Source organism: Lepisosteus oculatus, chromosome 10 (genome assembly GCF_040954835.1).
Source record: "Lepisosteus oculatus isolate fLepOcu1 chromosome 10, fLepOcu1.hap2, whole genome shotgun sequence".
Lineage (NCBI taxonomy): Eukaryota > Metazoa > Chordata > Actinopteri > Semionotiformes > Lepisosteidae > Lepisosteus > Lepisosteus oculatus.
The window spans coordinates 8,874,721-8,895,499 of NC_090705.1; the positions used below are offsets into that span (position 1 = coordinate 8,874,721).

The 20,779-nt window shown below is 46.7% G+C and overlaps 1 protein-coding gene, 1 long non-coding RNA gene and 1 other non-coding gene across 4 annotated transcripts; all 3 read right to left on the reverse strand.

Annotated features, from left to right (window-relative positions):
- Window positions 1–2,467: 2,467 nt before the first annotated feature.
- On the reverse strand, window positions 2,468–11,981 carry pabpc1b (poly A binding protein, cytoplasmic 1 b). Of its 2 annotated transcripts, none has more exons than XM_069194842.1 (15): window positions 10,960–11,981; window positions 8,343–8,536; window positions 8,090–8,205; window positions 7,397–7,536; window positions 6,972–7,066; window positions 6,721–6,858; window positions 6,129–6,224; window positions 5,190–5,462; window positions 4,835–4,925; window positions 4,577–4,693; window positions 4,345–4,481; window positions 3,897–3,981; window positions 3,649–3,779; window positions 3,219–3,317; window positions 2,468–2,867 (listed from the first exon to the last, which is right to left on the reverse strand). In XM_069194842.1, the coding sequence occupies exons 1-14, from the start codon at window positions 11,150–11,152 to the stop codon at window positions 3,225–3,227; spliced, it is 1,899 nt and encodes a 632-aa protein (XP_069050943.1). In that variant the 5' UTR covers window positions 11,153–11,981; the 3' UTR covers window positions 2,468–2,867; window positions 3,219–3,224. The 2 variants fall into 2 exon arrangements, with proteins under 2 accessions (XP_069050943.1, XP_006636038.2); XM_006635975.3 differs by having other exon boundaries at window positions 4,330–4,481.
- LOC138241648 (small nucleolar RNA SNORA5) lies at window positions 7,726–7,862 on the reverse strand. The gene has a single exon (XR_011190906.1). It is a non-coding gene; the product is annotated as a small nucleolar RNA SNORA5 (small nucleolar RNA).
- Window positions 11,982–16,425: 4,444 nt separating the features above from the next.
- On the reverse strand, window positions 16,426–16,922 carry LOC138241400 (uncharacterized). The gene is made up of 2 exons (XR_011190628.1): window positions 16,806–16,922; window positions 16,426–16,516 (listed from the first exon to the last, which is right to left on the reverse strand). It is a non-coding gene; the product is annotated as an uncharacterized lncRNA (long non-coding RNA).
- Between the last annotated feature and the right edge of the window lie 3,857 nt (window positions 16,923–20,779).

Here is a 20,779-nt window from a genome sequence, read left to right on the forward strand (position 1 = left end):
TTGGCTGATGCACACCCTTTAACTCGTATTTCTGTTGATCAGGTTCCGTCATAAAACCTGTTTTAAGGTATTACCCGAGAAAACGCGCCCAGAAAAGTGTGTCCTTATTAATTACATCAAACGTCGCGCCAATGCTCTGTGCAACTCGACAAAACACGCCACTCTCCGGGAAGACGCGCAGAAAACATCAAAGCCACGCAAAAGAGTACTTTTCTTCTACACATCCTGCTCATTTCCTCCTTCTGGTTCCTCATGGTCCGCGTCATTACGCCCGCGGGTAAAATACTTTCCCTCTTCCGTTTCCACATTCGAAATTTGGGGTTAAGATACCAGTGTATGCGGCTTCGCAGTTTTTAATCTGCATACGAAGCTTGCCCGCTGTCTTCCGGAGACCCAAGAGTTATGAGCCGCTAATTCAGCAGCAGTGTGAAGGGAGTGTTAGGCTCCACAGGCGCTAGAAGGGTTTGTGGGTTTCAATCCTAACAGGGCACTGCTGTTGAAACTCCGTATGAGGTACGTCACCCAGATTGTGGCGGTAAGGTGTCCCACTGTTGAAACGCATGCAGTTACAAGTTGTGTACAGGAACGTGTCTTTGTCCTATAAATCACAAAAAAGCAGCACCCAAGTAACACCAGTCTGATAAGACTTTTATAAAACAAGAATACTTTATTAGCCATATACAGTGTCTTGTATTGGGAATTTGTCTTTTTGCAGACCCCAGCTTGCTCTCCATGAGACACCCAGACAGGGAGAGAAGCTTGGGGTCAGACATTTATACAGCCCCCCCTGGGGCAGCTGGGGTTAAGGGCTTTGCTCAGGGGCCCAAGGGAGTAGGATTCCTCTGCTAGCCACAGGATTTTAACCGGCAACCTTCCAGCCTCAGGCGCAGATCCTTGGCCACAGAGCCACCGATCTGCCCATGATTGGTTTCATAACCCATCATAAGCCCTATTTTTAGATCGGTTTGCCTAAATTAACACTGGGCAGCTCAAGAGAATTTCTAATCAAGCTGCATGGTGAAAACAGCCAATTACCGCTTCTAAACTTGAGTGAATAACAGGATGTTATATCAAATATGGAAGTGCCATATTGGATATGGAGTCTAGTCTTGTTTTTGCTGGTGTTCTGGGAAGTCTGAAACTGAAGGGTGATTTATGAAGTATTGCATATACACACAGGCTTGGTGCAGCTGAACATCAGGTTTTTATCTTCAATATACAGACTGCAGGAACCTAGAGCCTGATTTCCCTGCCTCCAGCTCACAGCAGGTGGTAAAAACTGGGTCAATCTGTTCTGTAGGCAGTGAGGTATTAATGACAGAATGTAGAGCTCAGCAGTAATTATATTCATTCTGAAGGCCACCCCCCAGGCAACACAGAAGCTAGTGAGCTATTTTTTGTTTTGCAAACATCACACTTTTAAACAAAATACTTGGTTTCGGTGAACACCTGCCTTTTCAAATGGTTAACATCTGCCATCTGACCAAAGTATGTACCCATTCATTGTGGCGACTGATTTCAGGAGCATCATTTGCTGCAATTCCAATCCTGTCATTTATACAATACGTAGCAAATTAACAAATTGAATAACTAAGACGGCCTCTGTAAGACTGGACTCGTGACAAACTCTCAGTGAAATAAAATGAAACCACCGAGATCGATACTTATTTCTTTCCGATTGGCAAGGACCACTCGGGCATTTCAAAAGCCATTCCAAAAGGTGAGGGACACCGGTCCAGTTCCCTAAACTCTTGCAAGTCCAATAGGCTACAGAAAGTTGGGCTTTGTAGATAAAGGACTCCTGGTTCTGAAACCGACATCTGCCAATTTTGATTTCACTGGGATGTTAATCGCTAATAAACAGATCAATACAACTGATCGCTTTAGACGTTCCTGCCCCATTTTAGCTTGGGGAAAATACCCCATGTATTTCCAAAATATCACTCCGCAAATAATGATACACTCTCAATGTGCTTATTAACCACTTTCCAAGCTAAACAGTATTAGGTACAACAAATGATCCATTTATAAAGAGACAGCAGGTCATGACAGATGCAATACCTCAAAAATCCAATTGGTTACATTTGCACTAATGTACCCAATTAAGGAAAGATTAAACTTGCAACAGGGCTAATAATTATTAACCATGTACAACTCAAGAGCTGTAAGAACACCTAAAGACAATCTTCCAATGAAGATGTCTGAAGTAAATCAGAAATATACGGTCAAGGACAGCAGATATATACAAAATCACAATACAAAAAAAAATCGAGAAGCAACGTCACCATTTTCTGATTGTTGTGGACATCAGGTCAGCCTGAAAACTATGTGGAGTATCAGGACTGATTGGCCACATTCAAAACTGAATTCTTGACAGACATGACAAACTGCTACGAGTGCAGTCAGTACAGAGACTCCTCTGATAGTCTCCAGATCAATGCTTGGAGGTACAAAAAAAAACGATGACTCACTGTTTTAATGTTTTATTAAAGCAAGCATTTTTCAATCCATTACTTTTCACAATGCTCAGCTATCAAATCTCACTGCCAACTAAAACAGTGTTGATATTCTGGGCATTCACACAGTAAAAGGAATAAAAAGTAAGAAAGGAATGATCTGTTTCCTGTTTTGCAATAAATTTTCAAACCCCCGATTAATTTTTTTATTTTTAATTTTTCATTTTTTTCAATTTTTTTTATATCTAGGCCTAGCATTAGCTTTTCTAGACCTGGCTTTGGTTGATCTGGTTTCCTTTCCTTTTTTTATAGATTTTATTATTTTTTTTGCGATGTTTTGTGTGTTTTGGCTTTTTTCAATGTTTAGTTTTTTTTCCCATTCGGTGAAGCAAGTTTCAAGGTCCCCCATACCTACAAAAAAAAAAGATCTCCGTTAGCAACAGCAGGAAAGCTTGCCAATAACCTCACACTTTACTTGCTCATGTACGGACTACATAGTCCCTAATATGAATCAACTGCTTCAGCTAATTTACTGCAAGAGGCAAAAAGACTATCTTCATCCTTCATCTAAAACCACACAGAACTTCTCACATGAAAACCCGCTCAATATAAAAGCAAGCAATGCATTGGCTCCAACATTTAAGTTCCCGACGCTTTGTAAAATGTTAGACCTGATCTCAAGCTAGACGTTAATCTGCAGCCATGTTCTGAGCCCAGAACAGAAGGGTGGAAAACAGCCCTGTAACAGGCAATGATCCCTACCTTGGCTTAGACACTTGGAACACCAGCAGAATTAGTCACAGATTTCTGAGCAGCCTCTTTGGCCTGGTGAGCCTGCAGCACAGCCACTGCTTCATCAACCTAAAAGGCAAAAGACATTAAAACTGTGAACTCTGGAGGGCTGTTCGTATGCACTCTTTGGCATAAACTGGGTTCAGGGGCTTATGCTGGAATTCCCCTTCTTTCACAATGTCTTTGGGAGTGAATGCATAAAACCCAGTGATTACCAGCCAAACAACTGAAAAGTCCAACTGCAAACCAAAATAATCAGTTTTAACCAAGAACAAAAATTGGCATCCTTTACAGGAAGGGACACCAAGCAAAATGCCTAAAAAAAAAAATCTAAAGCCAACAAAATGGAAAACAGGAAAGCACAGCAGGACCGGGTAAAGAGCGTTGCACCAACACGGACCTTGGAGCGCAGGGACTCGGGAGACTCCAGCATGTGCAGGAGCTCGGAATTGTCGATCTCCAGGAGCATGCCAGTGATCTTTCCTGCCAGGCTGGGATGCATGTTCTGGATGAGAGGGAACAGACGCTCACCTAAAAAACAGCCAGGAGAGCATATGCATTATACATCATACACCGACGTGACAGGCAAGCGAGGCACAGGTGTGTGCGGGGGAAAAAAAAAAGCAGGAAGCGCCCAGAGAAACTTACCCAGCATCTGCTTCTGCTCCTGTGGAGGAGCAGCAGCCAGCATGGAAGCTGTCAAGGGTTCCTGACCTTGGACGTGCACTGCAGGCTAAATAAGAGGCAGAGGAAGTGTTAGTTCCTATCTGGAAAGCTCTGGAGAACTGTGGATGCTATTGCCATCACTTGCAAAAATCTTATTCCATCTGCAAGTATTTGCAGGTGAAACATCAAAACCTAGTCTCAATGCCGGCTCCTAATTCAAGGAGTGTTATTCCTCCATTACCAGACTCTGAATCTATATAGAGAGTACTGTATGCATCAGAGTACTTTCTAGGAACAAGTAAAGGTTTATTCCACACTGAAAAGAGACAAAAATTGTTTTGGGCTGTGGAGCCTTCTTTAGGAGTGAGTACTTTCTACATAGATTCAAGAGGATCAAGAGGCTATGGAGCTGTACCTGCTGCATGGTCACCTGTGGCTGCGCGTTCAAGTGCTGTTGAGTGTTGCGGACTCCAGCAGCATACTTGTACTGGGGGACGCCCCGCACCCCTGGGGTCGCTGCCGCGGCCGCCGCCGCAGTGGCAGGGCGAGGGCCCATGGTCTGGGTGGCTGTGGAAGACGAGGGCAGGGCGATCAACACTCGGGCACCGCAACTCGGGAGGGAGGGAGGAGAAAACGTGGCACAAAGCCGGGCGGATACTGACCGACGCGCTGTCCGGTGGACATCATGCGAGGCACCTGGGAAGACGTCGGTCTCATCGCGTTGAAGGTCTGCGGCCTCGGGGCAGAAGGGCGGATGGCACTGGGCATGTTCTGGAAATCTGCACCGGGAAGATTTTTCAGAGTTGCGTAAACCAGGATTTAAATCCCAAATCGGGGGATTTCACGACCGTGCGAAACCACGGCCTACAACAGTCCAACTGCGCCTTTAAATCGGTTCAAATAAAAGGAGGACAACTTACGCTGCGGTCTCACGCCCTGGGTTGCCCAGCGAGGGCTGGGTCTCAGCTGTGCCAGCTGGCTGGTGGGGTAGTATGCAGCACGGTTCTGCGTCTGGCCAAAGCAAAACCGAAAAGCCCGTTAATATGCTCCTTCTACTCGCCGCTGCCAAGAAAGTAGATTTAGGGCTGTGCAAGATGAAGTCTTGTCAAAAGAGGGTTTTAGTTCCGGCAGGAACTGAAACTTTATACCCACCCCTTGTTTACTAAGAGGAACCACTGACAAGACCTACCAAAATCCCACAGGAATCACTACAGTCTGTAAGGGTGGGGAAAAAAACGGACCCAGCCGCAGAGGGAGGAAGGTAGAAACTCTTACCGGCGGGATGGCGGCCATGAAGTAGCCGGAGGGCGGGGCTGGCTGGTACGGGTTGATGACGGGGTTGGGCACGGCTCTCACGCTGGCCATCCTCTGCATGTACTGGTTGGTGAGGTGAGCCTGGCGCTCCTCCTTGCGCTGAGCCAGCGCCACGTACAGAGGCTTGGTCGCCACGATCCTGCCGTTCATCTCCGTCACCGCCTTGGTGGCCTCCTCCGGCGAGGAGAAGCACACGAAGCCGAAGCCCTTGCTGCGGCCGCCCTCCATCATGACCTGGCCGGGGGACAGAGAGCTCACTGACAGGACCACAGGGGCACGGGATCTGGCCCGAAACCGTATCCGAACCCTGCTCTTCGTCAACTCCGCCTGGAACTACAGCCCTGGTACCAGGACAGGTACTACACGGGGGCGAGGGCTATGACCTTCCTTCCACCATGGAGACCGAAACTTGCTCATGAGCATGAAACAACCGCTTCAGCTTAATTACTACAAGAGGCAAAACGATTCATTTTCTTAATTCGTCTAAAACTGCACAGGACCTCAGATGACAACCTGCTTATTAGATGCTCAAGCAGCAGTTATAGATGCGTTCTCACACGAGGAGCCCCACACTGCCGAAAGGGAGAGCGAGCACTGACTGGGGATAAGGTCTGCAAGCTCACACAGGCCATACTGAGTCAAGCCCACACAGCCAACTGGCAGCTCTCCACTAGAACCACTGCTTCAGCTGCCGTGCTCCACTGCCAGTTCTCGAGCTTCTCTGGAGCCCAGTATTATTATTCCAAGTCCAGCGCATTAGTGAGTGTTTGCCTCAATTCTAAAAGCCAATCTGGAACCCTGAACGCAGGCATTTAGAGTAGGGTCTTCAAGCTACTTTAATCAAGGCTGCTTGCCCAAGCGGGCTGCCAATAAAGGGGTTTAGACAACGAGAAACCTTACCTTCGCACTTGTAATGGTGCCGAACGGGGAAAACTCTTTGCGCAGCCGCTCGTCGTCAATTCCATCATCCAGGTTCTTCACGTAGAGATTGACTCCCTGCAAAATGAGCCAAACCATTAGATCTGCTAAGCTTCCTTTCAACTGCGCTTCCCGTCTGCCTCCGGATTCATTTTCGGATACCGAGAAGATCTGAGCTGCAGAGAACAGAAGATGTGGACCTGCAGAGGCTCAGCTGAAAAACGAAGTGCGGTACTGGACCGCACAGCCCAGCCAGAATGACAAGTTACTGTCCGTTCAGTAGGGTCACCGTTTCCTTACAGTCTGTAGGACAGCTGTGCTCAAGCCAGTCTAGTTCCTTTGCTCCTTGAATGACTGCACAGATCTACACTGTGCTTTCTTCCACAGTAAAACAAGCTCCGGAATGCTTGACAACTGTTTTCTCAAGCATTCAAGCAGATGCTGAAAACCACTACCCATCTATGCAAACCGGGACTAACGAAGCACAGCACAATCTCCAGGCAGAAATAAATCGACTTAAAATCCGAAATCCTACACAGACCTCGATGCCACCGGGGCAAAGGAAACGACAGACCTGGTAGCGAGTCATGCGGTCCTGCTTCATCTGCTCGAACTTGCGCTTCAGCTCCGTCTGCCGCTCGACCTTCTTCTGGGCCCGGCCCACGTAGATCTGCTTGCCGTTGATCTCCTTCCCGTTCATGTCGTCCACAGCCTGAGACGACAAAAGACCTCAGCCCACGCACGGGAGACCTCCTGCAACCTCCAGGCGCGTCGCAAAAAAAAAGAAAAACGGGACGAGCCAGACCAATCCCTGCGACTACTTACTTTTTGTGCGTCCTCGTGCCTCTCAAAGCTCACAAAGCCGAAGCCCTTTGATTTCCCGCTGTCGTCGGTCATTACTCTGATGCTCAGGGCCGGTCCTGCAAAAAGGAGGGAGAAATCCCATCGGTTCTTGCCAACACTTCGGAAACGGGCAGCTTCATCCCGATTCCGACAGGCCGCCTCTAAAGGTCTACATTCCAACTCGGCATTTGACCAGCTAAACCCTGCTAGTTACTGCTTAATTCGACCAGTTTAACATCTCCAAGCTTTTCGGGTGCCGTTGCTTCCATGAAAAGGAAATCCTGCAAACAGGCCTCTGGGATCAAGACAGGACTGCCCTGTACACAGAACCCATCATCTTCGCGAGAGCTTATACTTCCTGCACACTATATGCAACGTCAAACCCTGTATTCCTACACAGAACTTACCATATTTCCCAAAGATCTCTTTAAGCTTTTCATCATCCATGTCTTCTCCAAAATTCTTGATGTAAACATTTGTGAACTCTTTAGCTCTGGCCCCAAGCTCGGCCTCGCGCTCCTTGCGGGATTTAAAACGCCCCACAAACCTGAAGCAGAAGGAGAACTTGGGTTAGAATCTCATCTGGAGACACGCCAGGAAAAAAAAACAAGGCAAATGGATCACATCAAAAGGCACAAAAAAAAAATCACAATGCTTGTACCGTCTATCATCTAATGTACACAATCTGTACAGCAGGTAATCCTATAGATCTTGAAATATCATCAAATTGGCTATAAACTGTCCGTAGCACTAACTTATCCCCAGAATCCACATGATTAAGATGTGGGGCCCATGAACTACCATGTCACTGTAGCAGCCATTTTGGCCAGTAGAGTCCACCAGGGAGGGCTTACTGAATTTGACAAGGCTGCACACCAAGGAGCGATCAAAGCAAAGTACACCACCACTGCTAACAGAGGCAATACTATAACAAAAGGACACATTCCACAAACCAACGAGCAGCATTCCCAAGGTGACGCCAAAGAATTTTAAAAGGGTGCAAGTGTCTCGAAAGGAGAAATACTAAGAAGTTAAACTGTCCCATTCTGGGGCATTCAACACGAGCGCACATGTACAGTACTAGATAAACCTGGACTTACACTTTTCTGTCATTAAGCAACATGCCGTTCATCTTTTCGATGGCTCTCTCAGCAGCCTCCTGGGTCTCAAAGTGAACAAACCCATAGCCCTTTGAACCATTTTCATCACACACCACCTACAAAAGGTAAAAGTAACACAAATACTAACTTCAATCACACGTCACTGAAATAAAGCCCCCTGAAACAGGGCGTGCCTGACAGCCTCAGGGAACAAGCTCATTCTGCGGGCACTGGAAGCTGCTTAATGCCCCACCTTGCAGGACAGGATGTTCCCAAAGGCCGAGAAGGTGTCGTAAAGGGCTTTGTTATCGATGGACTTGTCCAGGTTCTTGATGAAGATGTTGCCAACCCCACTCTTCCTCAGAGAAGGGTCACGCTGAGACCACATGATCCGAACAGGCTTGCCCTTGATCACGTCGAAGTTCATGGTGTCCAAGGCTCGCTCAGCTGAGGGGGAGGGAGGGGGGAAAGGCCCACAGTTAAAATACTTTCACACAAACCAGCCTTCAGTTTTAACGGTCAACCCTACTCGCACAAGGGACAGCCACAAACAGATGTGTTGGGAAGAAACATCTTAAAGCAGCACTTACACCATGTTCAGATTAGATGGCCTGTAGTTCACACAGCCACATGTAGACATGGGTACTAAACTCTTACAGTAGGGAAAAAGACTTGCCCGGTTTGTTCCTAGAAACTGGAATGTCTGGAATAACCCTAACCCTGCTGTTGCACTTGTCAACATAGGTCATTTGCATGTACCAGTCACAGGAGTGCCACAACAGAAAAATGACCCAAGTTGGAGATAATGTCTAAAACAAGTAATACAAATAACTTAATAGGGTACATTTCAGGTAACCAAATAGTTACTCAACTTAAAAGTTTGTCATGACAAGTTTTTAATGTGTTTCTTTATTAGCCCTATACAATTCCTTGCATTAGGAATGCGTCTTTTCGCATACCCCAGCTTTTCTCCAGGGAGACACAGACACAGAGACAGGGAGAGAAGCTTGGGGTCAGAGCGCAGGGTCTGCCATTGTACGGCGCCCCTGGAGCAGTTGGGGTTAAGGGCCTTGCTCAGGGGCCCAACGGAGTAGGGTTCCTCTGCCGGCCGCAGGATTTGAACCGGCAACCTTCCGGTCATAGGCGCAGATCCTTAGCCACAGAGCCACCGCTCCGCCCACATCCCAGTAGAACAACCCACTGATTACCTCCATAACACTGTGCTGAGTGAAACCCCTTTCCTAAAGGTCTTCTGAATGGAAATGAAGTGTGCAGCTGTCTTTTCTCCACACGCAATGTACTTTAACGATCAGATGGAGGAATGCAATGCCAAAGCTCGAGGAAATTCAGTGCCTGCACACACCGAACCTCTCCCACTGCAAAACAACTCAAGTGTCTGCGCAATCACGCCACTTTCTGCGGCTGCAGAGGATGAGGGTTCGAGAGCACTGCATTATGACAGCATGTCAAGCGCTAGAAAAATGCAGCTGAACCATCAGTCTAAGTGAGTCCTGCAGAGTTGAGTGAAAGGGTCCAATTCATACCAAATAGCTTACAAAACCCACCATTTTAGAAGGAACTGACAAGCTCTGGAAAACGAAGACAAGCTGAGACTGAATCGTTTATCCAGGACTGGGTGTAAAGGACAGTTCAGGGAAATTGTAACACTAGCAGTGGCACCATTGCTTCACAGGCTTGAATACTACAAAACATAAAAACTGAGAAACAGCTCCAATTACAGACTTCTTCAAAATGGTTCCATTAAAGCCAGTGTGTTTCTCCCTCCTCATCACTGCTCTCCTAGGATGCTACCCTCTGGGAACCTCCAGCGTGTAAGCACGCATTACATACACACTCCTGTATATGTGCATGTGTACAGCCGCTCAGTCCTCCCTTCAAAACAAGGACGTGAACGCAAAACACGAACACGGCAGCGAGCGCCGTGCTGCCCATCGGGCTGCCCCGTGACCCCCTGCTGTCACGGAGGTGGGCGGCGGCGGCCCGTGCCCTCCAGGGCACGTTATCAGCCGGCGGCCAGGCGCGCTCGCCTCGCGATCTGCCTCGCGCAGGCCAGGCCCCGCCCAGCGGAGCGCGTGCGTGGGGGGGGGGGGGCGCGCGAGGGATTCCTCCTCAGCCTCGAGCTCACGCCGGACTCACGCCGCGGAGAGTCTCCGTCACAGACGGGGCGCGGAAAGGCTTTTCACAGCCCAAATAAAGGCCTAGGTAGCGGGCAAAAAGGCAAAAACACCACGCAACGCGGGGCCGCCTTCAGCCGGACGGCACTAACACGGGGCGCTCCGACGGCCAACATTTCGCTCGAGTCCACGCCATTCCGACACACGCAGGCCACCGCGAACTGCGCCACGACACGCACACGGCAAGACGTGGGAGTTTCGGGGGTGGGGGGGGGACTGGTCGCTTTGAGTAACCGCTCCCCACCCCACTGTCACCCGAGCAGCGGGAAAGACACGAGGTCCGCCGTTTCTCGAGGGGCCGCTGACGTCACGCACCAGGCTTCCCCGTCCCCCCGTTTTAAAGCCTCGGGGCTCTTTAAACGCCGAAAAAAAATAAATCGAGTGGACATCGCCCTGACCCACCCGCGTCGCGCAGGAAGCCGCAGACCTGTCCACCCGGGGGGGTTTTCTTCCTGCCCCCCGCCCGCCCGCCGCCCCGGCTCACGCCGAAACGCGTTTAAAAAAGCCGAGGCGCCACATGCCCGCCTTACATAATAATACGCCATCGCCACCAAGGCCAGGCCCCGCTACCGCCTCCCGAGAGCCGGCGGAGAAAGACAGAACCGAGTCCCGCGTGTCCGGGACGATCCGTGGAAAGGGATGGCGGCGTGGCGTGGGGGGTGGTGGTGGTCTTACCGTCGGCCGGCTGCTGGAAATTCACATAAGCGTAGCCGAGGGAGCGCCGGGTGATCATGTCCCGGCAGACGCGGATGGACAGGATGGGCCCGGCGGGGCTGAACTTCTCGTACAGCATGGCCTCGGTCACATCCGGGTGGAGGTCGCCGACGTACAGGGAGGCCATCGGGTAGCTGGGCGCGCTGGGGTTCATCTTCCTCGCCCTCGGTCGGTGGCGGACGCCGAGAAGGGGGGAGTCGGCGGCAAAAAGAAACGGCGCAGGCACTCCCCGAAGAGAGAAACGAGGGGAGAGGAGGAGGGTGGTGGCGGCGTCTAGTTTAAAATATTAAAAGGCCCGAAATGTTCTCTTGACACGAGATGTTTTTTTTTAAAAAAAAAATCGGCGTTTCTCTTCGGCGTTCAAAAGCCTGCTCGCCTTAAAACTTAAAAAAAAAAGAAACCCTCCCTCACAAAACCTTGGTAAGTAAAATACGGAACTTCGAATTTAAAAAAAAAATAGCTTTCGGCCGATCACGCTTTCCCGGGATCTCGTCTACTTCGTAAGACGCCCCTTCTGGGTTGTGTGGGGTTTTCTTTTTTTTAAAAAAAAAGAAGAGAAAATAATTGAACGAAATCAGAGCCACGCACACGGGCGGCGGATTCCAACGCGACGGAGAAAGATGAGCGAAAGAGGAGGGGAAAGGGAGAAAAAAAAAGAAACAGGCCTTCTGCTCTTCGACACGGCGGTTGGCTTCAACTCCTCGTCTCCCAGGATCTCGATGTCTCGTCACGTTCGACCGACGTTTCTCTCCTGATCAATCCCCTGGCTTCACCGGGTGGGGGGTGTTTTGTTTTGTTTTTTTTATTTTTACCGTTACAAAAAAAAAAAGAAAGAGGAATTTTTTGTCGTTTTTGAAGTTTTTTAGATTTTTTTGTGTTTTTTTAATTTTTTTTTAGAGAATAAGGCGTGCGCCGAGGCAAGCTCAGGAGCACACACTCACACACACAGCACTAACAGCCGGGGTTTAGGGGGAGGAGGACGCGCGCACGCCGCCGCTTTTGTACCCTCGCCTACGTCACCGGAGCGCACCATCTCCCGGGGTTCCGCGGGTGGTTGGGAAAAAAAATAATCCCGCGTTCCACTCCAGCTCGCGAGGAGGGGGGCGGGTCGCAAGGCTGAGCTACTGCGCGTGCGGCAGGTCCTCGTGGGCCACCTGGTTTATTATAAGCCGGAATATGTCGGCTTCAAACAAAAAAAATAAAAACGCGTATGTGTGCGGGAGCGAGGCTTGTTTTGTTTTTGGTTTTTTTTTAAAAGAAGACCAATATAAAATTTATTTTCAGAGACGCATCACCCAGTCCCATTCGCAGAGGGATAGGACGTGCCTTGTGTGATAACAGGCATCGTAGCAAGGGCGAAGGGTATAGGTTGGTCTGTATGAGTCTCCTACGTATACATCATGCTCAGACAAACCATCCCAAGACGACCTCGAACCAGCGCGTTTAGATAGCTGCTACAACTGTTACCTAAACTAGTCGGTGGGAAAAACACCCATGACTGCTATTCAAAGGACTCATTCCAATCCCAGAAAGCTTTTCGCCTCCGGCGTCGTGATCGTGGGCGTGGCTGGGAGACGGGAGGCGGGTCCCCTGTCATGCGCGGTGCAGCTGTTACTGGCTCAATCACATATTTGACACTTTTCTTCATTAAACTCGGACTACCGCACCACTCGCTGTGTCGTATTCTATCGTATTTACTTATTCGCGTACTGTGTTTGCCAGCAATATCGAGTCTGACGGGTTGTGTTACCCCGTGAGTTTGCATTTCAGAAATATTTACGTACAGTGCCTTTCAAATGTAAAAAAAAAGTTATTCTATTTATGAGCCCTTGTCAGGAGGTGAATGAACTCACCCAGTGTTCCCCAGCCCAGGTCCTGGTGGAAACTAGTCTGTCTCTCCATCCAGTGCTTATTGATCAATTGATCTGCTTGTTTAGACATCGGTTATCTTGTTTTCAAACCCAGTCTAGAGTCTCAGAAATGCCTTGCTTGGAACTGCTTCCAACAGCTTTAAAAATTCAGAACTTTAAGCTGCCTTTCCTCAACATAATCAACTAAACAGCTTTTAATAGGTGATCAATTGACGATGAAGGTAGGGTGAAGGTTGTGGTTGTTATGTTTTACGCAACACATATAAACTGAGGCCAGTTCTGACACTCAGACGTTGATTTACAAATAAAAAATGACAAATCCCATTCAACCTTATAAAAGCTTAAAGCAAAGTCAAAATATCCCCCCTCCCCCAAAGCCTGTGATTAAGACTAATTGATTTCAGTTTTCAATCACTGCAATAAGCAATCATTCTTAAGTTTGTCATGAAAAATATTGTGTGTAACTTTGGTCACCATGCTATAGAAATATTGCTGTGCTGGAATCTATCCAGATAGATTCTGGGGCTTAAGAGCAGGTCTGACACTGACAGGCTGAAAGATCTGAACCCTTTCAGTCTAGAACAGAGAACGCTATGAGGGGACCTGATACGAGTTTTTAAAATCCTCAAAGTGTTTGACAACGTTGACCCTCTGGGCATCTTCAGGATGAACAGTGAAACTGAATCAGGCGACACAGGTGGGAACTACATGGTAGTGCATTTGAACCCGGCAATACGAGGCGCTTCTTTACCCAAAGAGAAGCGGGAGTGTGGAACAAGAAACCTGGCCTTGTTATTGGAGCTGATACCAGGGCTTCTTTCAAGAAGCTGCTGGACTGGGGGCTCCCCAGGAAATCCTTTGGAACCCCCTGCCTGCGTGCCCAAGCAGTTAAGAGAAAAAAAAAAAGCCTTCACACAGATCACCATAACCATAAACTGTAGGAACAGTAGAGTTACCATTTAACTGGCACATTTGTTTGGAACAGAATGTCCAATGTCAAAACAAACAAGCAAGTCCCTTCATTTAACATTAATTACATTATCTGATCCTGTATCTTCAGAAGAGCATTTGTTGTTCGGCAAACAATACAGATTGTTTACTCTGGGTTTGGGATGACACAGTTCCTTGATTGTGTCAATTCAAATCAGTGCTCCAGACAATGTCTGGGTTTAAACACTGTTCATAGTCTTTGCTATGTGATGCCAGTTCCGGAACTGTAGAATTGTAAAGTATGCCTACTGTCAACAACAATGTGTAATTTCTACAGCTCCTTTTATGATACATCATCTCCAGGTGCTTTACAGTGAAACAAGAGAGAGGTACACACAAACGAATACAGTAAATGAAACAAGGCTCGTGTCAAAAAGCGAGTCTTCATTTGAAACTGACTTGCCAGGTGTAAGACGGACCGAGAGACCGTTCCAGTACTATGGAGTGACAGGATTCAGATTTTCAACAGCGAGCCGCCTGTTTGTTCTATCAACTCAAACCTGAGCTACAGTACATTCTCAGTTTCGCAATCTCTAACTCTACATCTCTACTCACCGTGCTTTACCCCTCTGTTTGTCAGATGATGCAATTCACACACAACGATGAGTGCGTTCTCGTGTCGTGGGGAACAATGCTATCCAAGAATCAGAAACTTTGTGCATTTCGGAGCGGATTAGGCTTCACCCGCTTGGCTAAGGGACACCCCCCTGGCCGTAGGACCCCCCCATCAGAGAGAGGAGTTAACGAAGGTGGAGAAGGGCTAGAGGGGGGATGCTCGAGACAAATGGGAGAAGAAGTGTTTGTGTGAGATATATACGGTGAATGGACAATTTCAGTAAGGGTTATGATTTAGAAGAGCTGGGTGAGATTGGCTTGTTGCTTTTAACACTCGCAAACCTCTGTCTCCCAGTGGCTCTGGGGATAACTGCACATGCGCATGTCACTGTGTGTTATGTGTCTGACTGGGCTTAAGCCACTGCAAGGAAAAGAGATAGCACGGGAATTAACTAGGATGTATGAATTAACTATGGATGTATGCAAAGGAATAAGTGAGAGGTTACGAAACACAACGATTCGGCCGTGGAGCCTTCTTCGGGTGTGAGGGTGAAACTCCACAACTCCACGACTGAAACGCTGTGTTTTCTTTCTCCTCTTTTCAGCATGGAATAAGCCTATTACTTTGCAGCCTACGCATGCTGACGCAGCTACCCAACGGAACTACTGAATAGAGAAGGTTTCTAGCTTCGAGCTTCTTTTGTAGCTATGTTGTTCCTCTCACATCGTAGAACCGAGCAAATGTACGAATGTACTTTTTATTCTAGATTTTGAATTGCCTCATTGTATCTGCTTTCATATTGTTACTAATGAAGGGTTTGCGAATTCTCTTTAAGCTGCATCAGTTTCTTTTCACTAGAGGATAAAGAGCTTTGCTACCTCTTATATGAAGCATTTTTTTAGGGCTAATGGACATTTTTGTTATAATTTTAATTTTGTTGTTTTTCTCTGTTTAAACCTAGAGGCAAAAAACAGTATTGTTGTCCAAAACTCATCTGTTGCTTTTTTTGCTCTCATACTAATATAATAATAACATCACTTTATTAACCCTTTGCAATATCTTGCATTAGGAATTATCTTTTCGCAGACCCCAGCTTGCTCTCCATGAGACACACAGACAGGGAGAGAAGCTTGGGGTCAGAGCGCAGGGTCAGCCATTTATACAGCGCCCCTGGAGCAGTTGGGGGTGAAGGGCCTTGCTAAGGGGCCCAATGGAGTAGGATTCCCCTGCCGGCCGCAGGATTTGAACCAGCAACCTTCCAGCCACAGGCGCAGATCCTGAGCCACAGAGCCACCTCTGCCCATGACTTTATGTTCAAATGATTTTTGGAATGGAAGGCGAGAAGGTTGGATTGAATCATATTTAAAATTTGCTTCAAATGAGCAAGAAAACAATTTTGTCCAAAAAAATTGGTTAAGAATTCAGATTAAATAAGATGATTATTAGTCTCTATAACTGATATGGTAAATTGTTTCATTATGTTATCAGATTTTCGAAATATTGAGTCAAGGGCATGAATGACGCATTTTTTCTATTTAATACTGATAATTTAGGAGGGTTTCACTTGATATTATAGTGTTTTGTGTTGATCAATGGCAAAAAATCCCAATTCAATACAGCAAGATTCCATTGGTAAAGGGAAAATGTGAAATAGTCCAAGGGAGAGATACTTTTGATAAGCATTCTAAGAATGTATCCATATATACTAACAACAAAGAAAAAATATCACTTTTAGGTAAAGATAAAAGGGGTTGATATGTATTTATGTACCGTACACCCTTTAAAAAATTAAAATGTGTTTTGAGATTAAAATGACACAAACGACAGTCTCTCAGTTTAACGATTATTCAAACTGGACTTCAATCTCGGTTTTTCACTGTCAGTGTTCATTTTTCTTAATCCGTAATAACAACACAAGAGCCGTCGTTTAATTGCTTCTGCCCGATTGGCAAAAGCAATTAAAGCATAAACATCAAAACAGTGAGATTACTTTCAAACAAGGAGATGTACTTACTAACTTGAATCCCTGATGTGTTCAACCACCCGGATTCCAAAAGTGGGATGTGTTGACTTAAAAGATGAAGAGTCTCTGTGATAGAGCCTTAATCAATAGATAAAGTATTAGAGACAGTATTAGAAATACACAAGCATTATTAAGTATGCTCCCTTAGTGTTCCGTCGTCATAAACTGATGTACAGCTCAGTGCTGGTCACTTTTACTTCACTGTCTGCTCCTGTTTTGTAATGGGAAAACAAAACTGAAAGTACAGGAAAACACACGGGACACGATGGATTAAGAGCAGAAACGGGACTTGGAATACTCTGTCTGAAGTGTTTTTTTGTTATAACGAACATTGAAAAGAATGCTGTACAAGCGTTAAAATCCCGACCTGTTTTACTGTTGTGTTCTCAAGTGTTGTGTTTGTGGTCTAGACAGTGTCACGCCGTCGTCGTTATTCGGGACTGCGTATAAACACCGCTGTGAGGTACAGCAAGCAGTAGCTCCCCGCAACATCTATTCGTTATGTGAAGTTTTGGAAGGTGAGAGCTCTTACACCACCTTTTCAATGCGAAGCGATCGAAAACGCTTTTAAAGGGCTGAACAAAAGGCTGATTGTTTTGAACGCTGACTGCGCTCGGTGCTGATAACGCCCGCTGCTTCTACCCAAGAAATTCGTCGGCCTATACAAACACGCGAGCAGCCCGATTGGAGCGCATGGAAACGTACGAGACCGACATCGAAAACGAACCACAGCGTTTGTTTTAGGTCTACTTTTTGCTTTAGACATTTTGCAGAAAAGATTTAACTACGGCCAATGTGGTAGATACTGTAGGTGTTGGCAGCGAGGACACTATCAGTAATCACTTGGAAACCTCGTTGCAGACAATCTAGAATCACAAAATACATCAATTTAATCAAAAACTCCACGAGTGGTTTCTACTATCATAACAATGTTGACTGTTTTAGTTTAATTAGGTTGACAATACATGAAGCTGGTCATTTAGCAATCTTTAGCATTGAATGAGGGGACTTCAAAAATAGTGCTTACAATAACTCCGGGTCCACTGTACATGAGCAGCCAAAGTGAAATAATTTACAAGTAAAAATCGAAGTTATTCCCTGTCAGGGTTCATTGTCTTTAACTTTGTTTATTTTTCCCTCTACACATCTATATGGCTAAAATTATGTTCTGTGTACTCTACAAGGTAGAGCTACCTGGATGAACTGATAGCTAAAAAACTAATGACTATGGAAGATCGCCACAAATTTGTACCCCTTTTCAGAAAATAAAAAAGTTCAATGCGAGGTGTTTGCCCAGTCTTGAATTTTATGCAAAATCATCCCCGGTTTGAAGCCTTAAATTTGGTGGGTTTTATATGAAAGTGTTTCTTCTAACGCGGTTGTTGCTGTGCAAGAATCTCAGTATTGTCAGAAGTGAAGTCAAAACTCAGTTTGTCCTGGAAAGACGTCTGCTACAGCAGTGATCCGTGTCAGATCCGTAATGCTTCATACTGGTCGTCATTTTCCGCTCGATTTCAGTTTTGCCACTGAGGAACAGCACTATTTCAGAACCATTTCTTCAGACTGCCATTTTCTCAGGGATGCTGGCTGTAGGTCATACGGCCTAGACCGGTGTCCGTCGTCACCGAGGCATTCAAGCAAGCTGCAGAGGAAAGGAGTGAATTCAGAACTCAAAAGAAAACACCAGTACAGAACCTATTCGCTCTTCTTGAGGCATTCTCCTTGATTCACACGTAGGGAAAGGGGTGGGAAGAGGTTGTGTAACACTGTCACTTTGGTTAACAAAGGTGTGGACCCCTGCAGTGCAAGCATGACACTTCTATTGGAGCCATTCGTCTTTACACCCCTTACACATACAGTAGTCCTTAAAAGAATGAATCTTACAGGACAGTCCTGGTAACACCCCAGTCTGCTGCAACAGGCTTTTGACTCAAGGACCCTTCACAAAGAAGCAGGCATCTAAATAGCTCATTCCATTTGAACACTTTCTCACATAGTTGCTTTTAAGAATATATTAAAAAAGAGTGCTTACAAACCACAGACACACATGCCACTAGTCTTTTTGGTCGTTGGCAGCTGATCCAAAGAGCCGCATGTCTGGATGGCTGTCACGGACGTCCAAAGGGACTAACCGTGGGGAGCAGGAGAGCGGAAAAAGACCCATATGCGTAGCGGCGAGACGGGAAAAAGGCCCGGGCTCATTAGTGCAAAGAGTTCAGGAATGCCGTATAGAAACCTATGCCCTCAGGGAGCGGACGTGGGGCGCCCTGGTGCTAGGCGGGTCTCAGGACATCCGAACGTCAATGCTGAGCGAGGACAGAGTGCAAGACCCGGAAATATATAGCCCAAGGGAAAGAGAGGGACAGGAAGGACAGCAGACCGGAAACTAGGGACAGGACAGAGAAGGAGCGCCCTCTGGCTGCAGAGGACGTGACAATGGCTTGTTCCACACTCCCCCAACCCTTTGGGTACAGAAGTGCCTCCTAAACCCTTGGTGTCAAATGTCCGTCCACACAGCTCCCTCCTGCGTTGTCTGGTTTGTGTTTAGTTGTTTACCAGTATTGGTTTTTCATCACAAATGCAGTGGATAACAATCAAATAATTCTCATTGACAGAACCTTCATTACAAGAAAAGGAGACTCCTGATCTACAAAGGAACAAGTAATAAGTTTATTCCAGGCTGAAAAAAAGAAGAAAGAGAACACAACGTTTCGGCCGTGGAGCCTTCTTCAGGTGTAAGGGCTGAAGGCTCCACGGCCGAAACGTTGTGTTTTCTTTCTTCTTTTTTTTCAGCCTGGAATAAACCGATTACTTGTTCCTTTGCAGCCTACGCATGCTGACGCAGCTACCCACCTGATCGACTCCCGATCAATCCTTGTGAACCACGAGGAGAAACGCACAAGCACGTTTAAAGATCCATCTCTTTCGCAGCCAGGTGACACAAGCTGAAAGAGCTGTTGCCACGCGCTGGCAAAGGATCTCAGATTTCCCCCGATCAGATGGGTCTCCAGGGGGTCTCTTCTCCCCTTAATCCAGCTCTGTCTGTTCTCACGATTTGAACAGACACAGCTTTCGCTTCCAGGTCATTTTCAGCATCGTGCTCAGTAGCGTTGCCAAAGATACGAGATGGGCGGACATAAAGGGGAGCTTTTGACACCAAAGCGGGCCCAGAAAACAGGATTAACTTGCGGGGGAAAGGCTTTGCCTGCCAGAGATACCCATCTGAGCTTTGTCTTCGTGGAGCTCTGAAAAGTGCATAGTGGCACATATTCTACAAACGCCATTGTGCCATTCTGCCATAGGGGCTGTATTCCCTCAACATTGAACCAAACTGTTCCGCCTGCTGTTAGCGCAACAACTGCTTGTGCGCTGCTGGCCCTGAGGCACTCCCACTGCTCGTGACAATGGAAATGAGTCTAGTAAAAATACTCTGCAGAAGAAAGACTGCTGTGGAATGGTGTCTCTGATGCTCTCATGACTCCGAGGATGACTAGGTGCTGGGATACTCAGTTTCAGGGTCTTCTGTGATGAGTATCACTGCGGTGTTCCACTGGAGAATACTGACTTTTGCAAAGGGGCAGTAAACCAATCGAGCTCGAAAGAATACATTTCATCTTTCAAAACCAAAATTCTTGAGGGGCTTTTTCTTGAAGCTTTGTAAAGCATGCTACATACCCTCGCATGAATACATTGGTGGAAATAAAGAGATGATTAAACTTCAGTCATGGCACATCAAGAACATAGGGTAACAGTGGACTTTTGTCTCCATTTTTATGAAGGTTAATCCGCTCAGCCAAATCGAACTAATACCGACACTTGTATCGAGTCCTGGAGCTTGGCAGTTGTTTCCCTCGAAGAAAAAGAAACTTTGATTTAAAAACAAGAGCCTTTTTTTCCTTATCAAGCAATTTTAGAGGCCCATAAATATCTTTTTGACGTTCTACATTCGCAGCGTGTGCTCTGTCTGCGGCTGAGAGTCATAAATAAAAGACTGAAATAGAACGGGAATCAATGTTCAGTTCCCAGGACTGTCACTCGCGGTGGTGTGTTTGTGCGTATTGGTGGAGGAGGTTCAGTGTGTGGTACTGTATGTGAAAGGGTTTCCTCTAGGTGTCTGTGTTGGTGCAGGCTGTTTGGAAATCCTTGTTGCTAACTCTGCCAGAGTGATTATATAAGAACAGGAGAGAGGCTGCAAAAGAGAGGAGGCCCTTCTAGCCTGTTCGCTAATGAGTAGCTAATTGATCTGAGGTTCTGATCCTGCTGTTTATTGAAAGAAGACTTCCACATGCTGTAGTTATATAAAAACAATAATAAGGAAGTAAGGAAGAAGTAAAAGTTCAT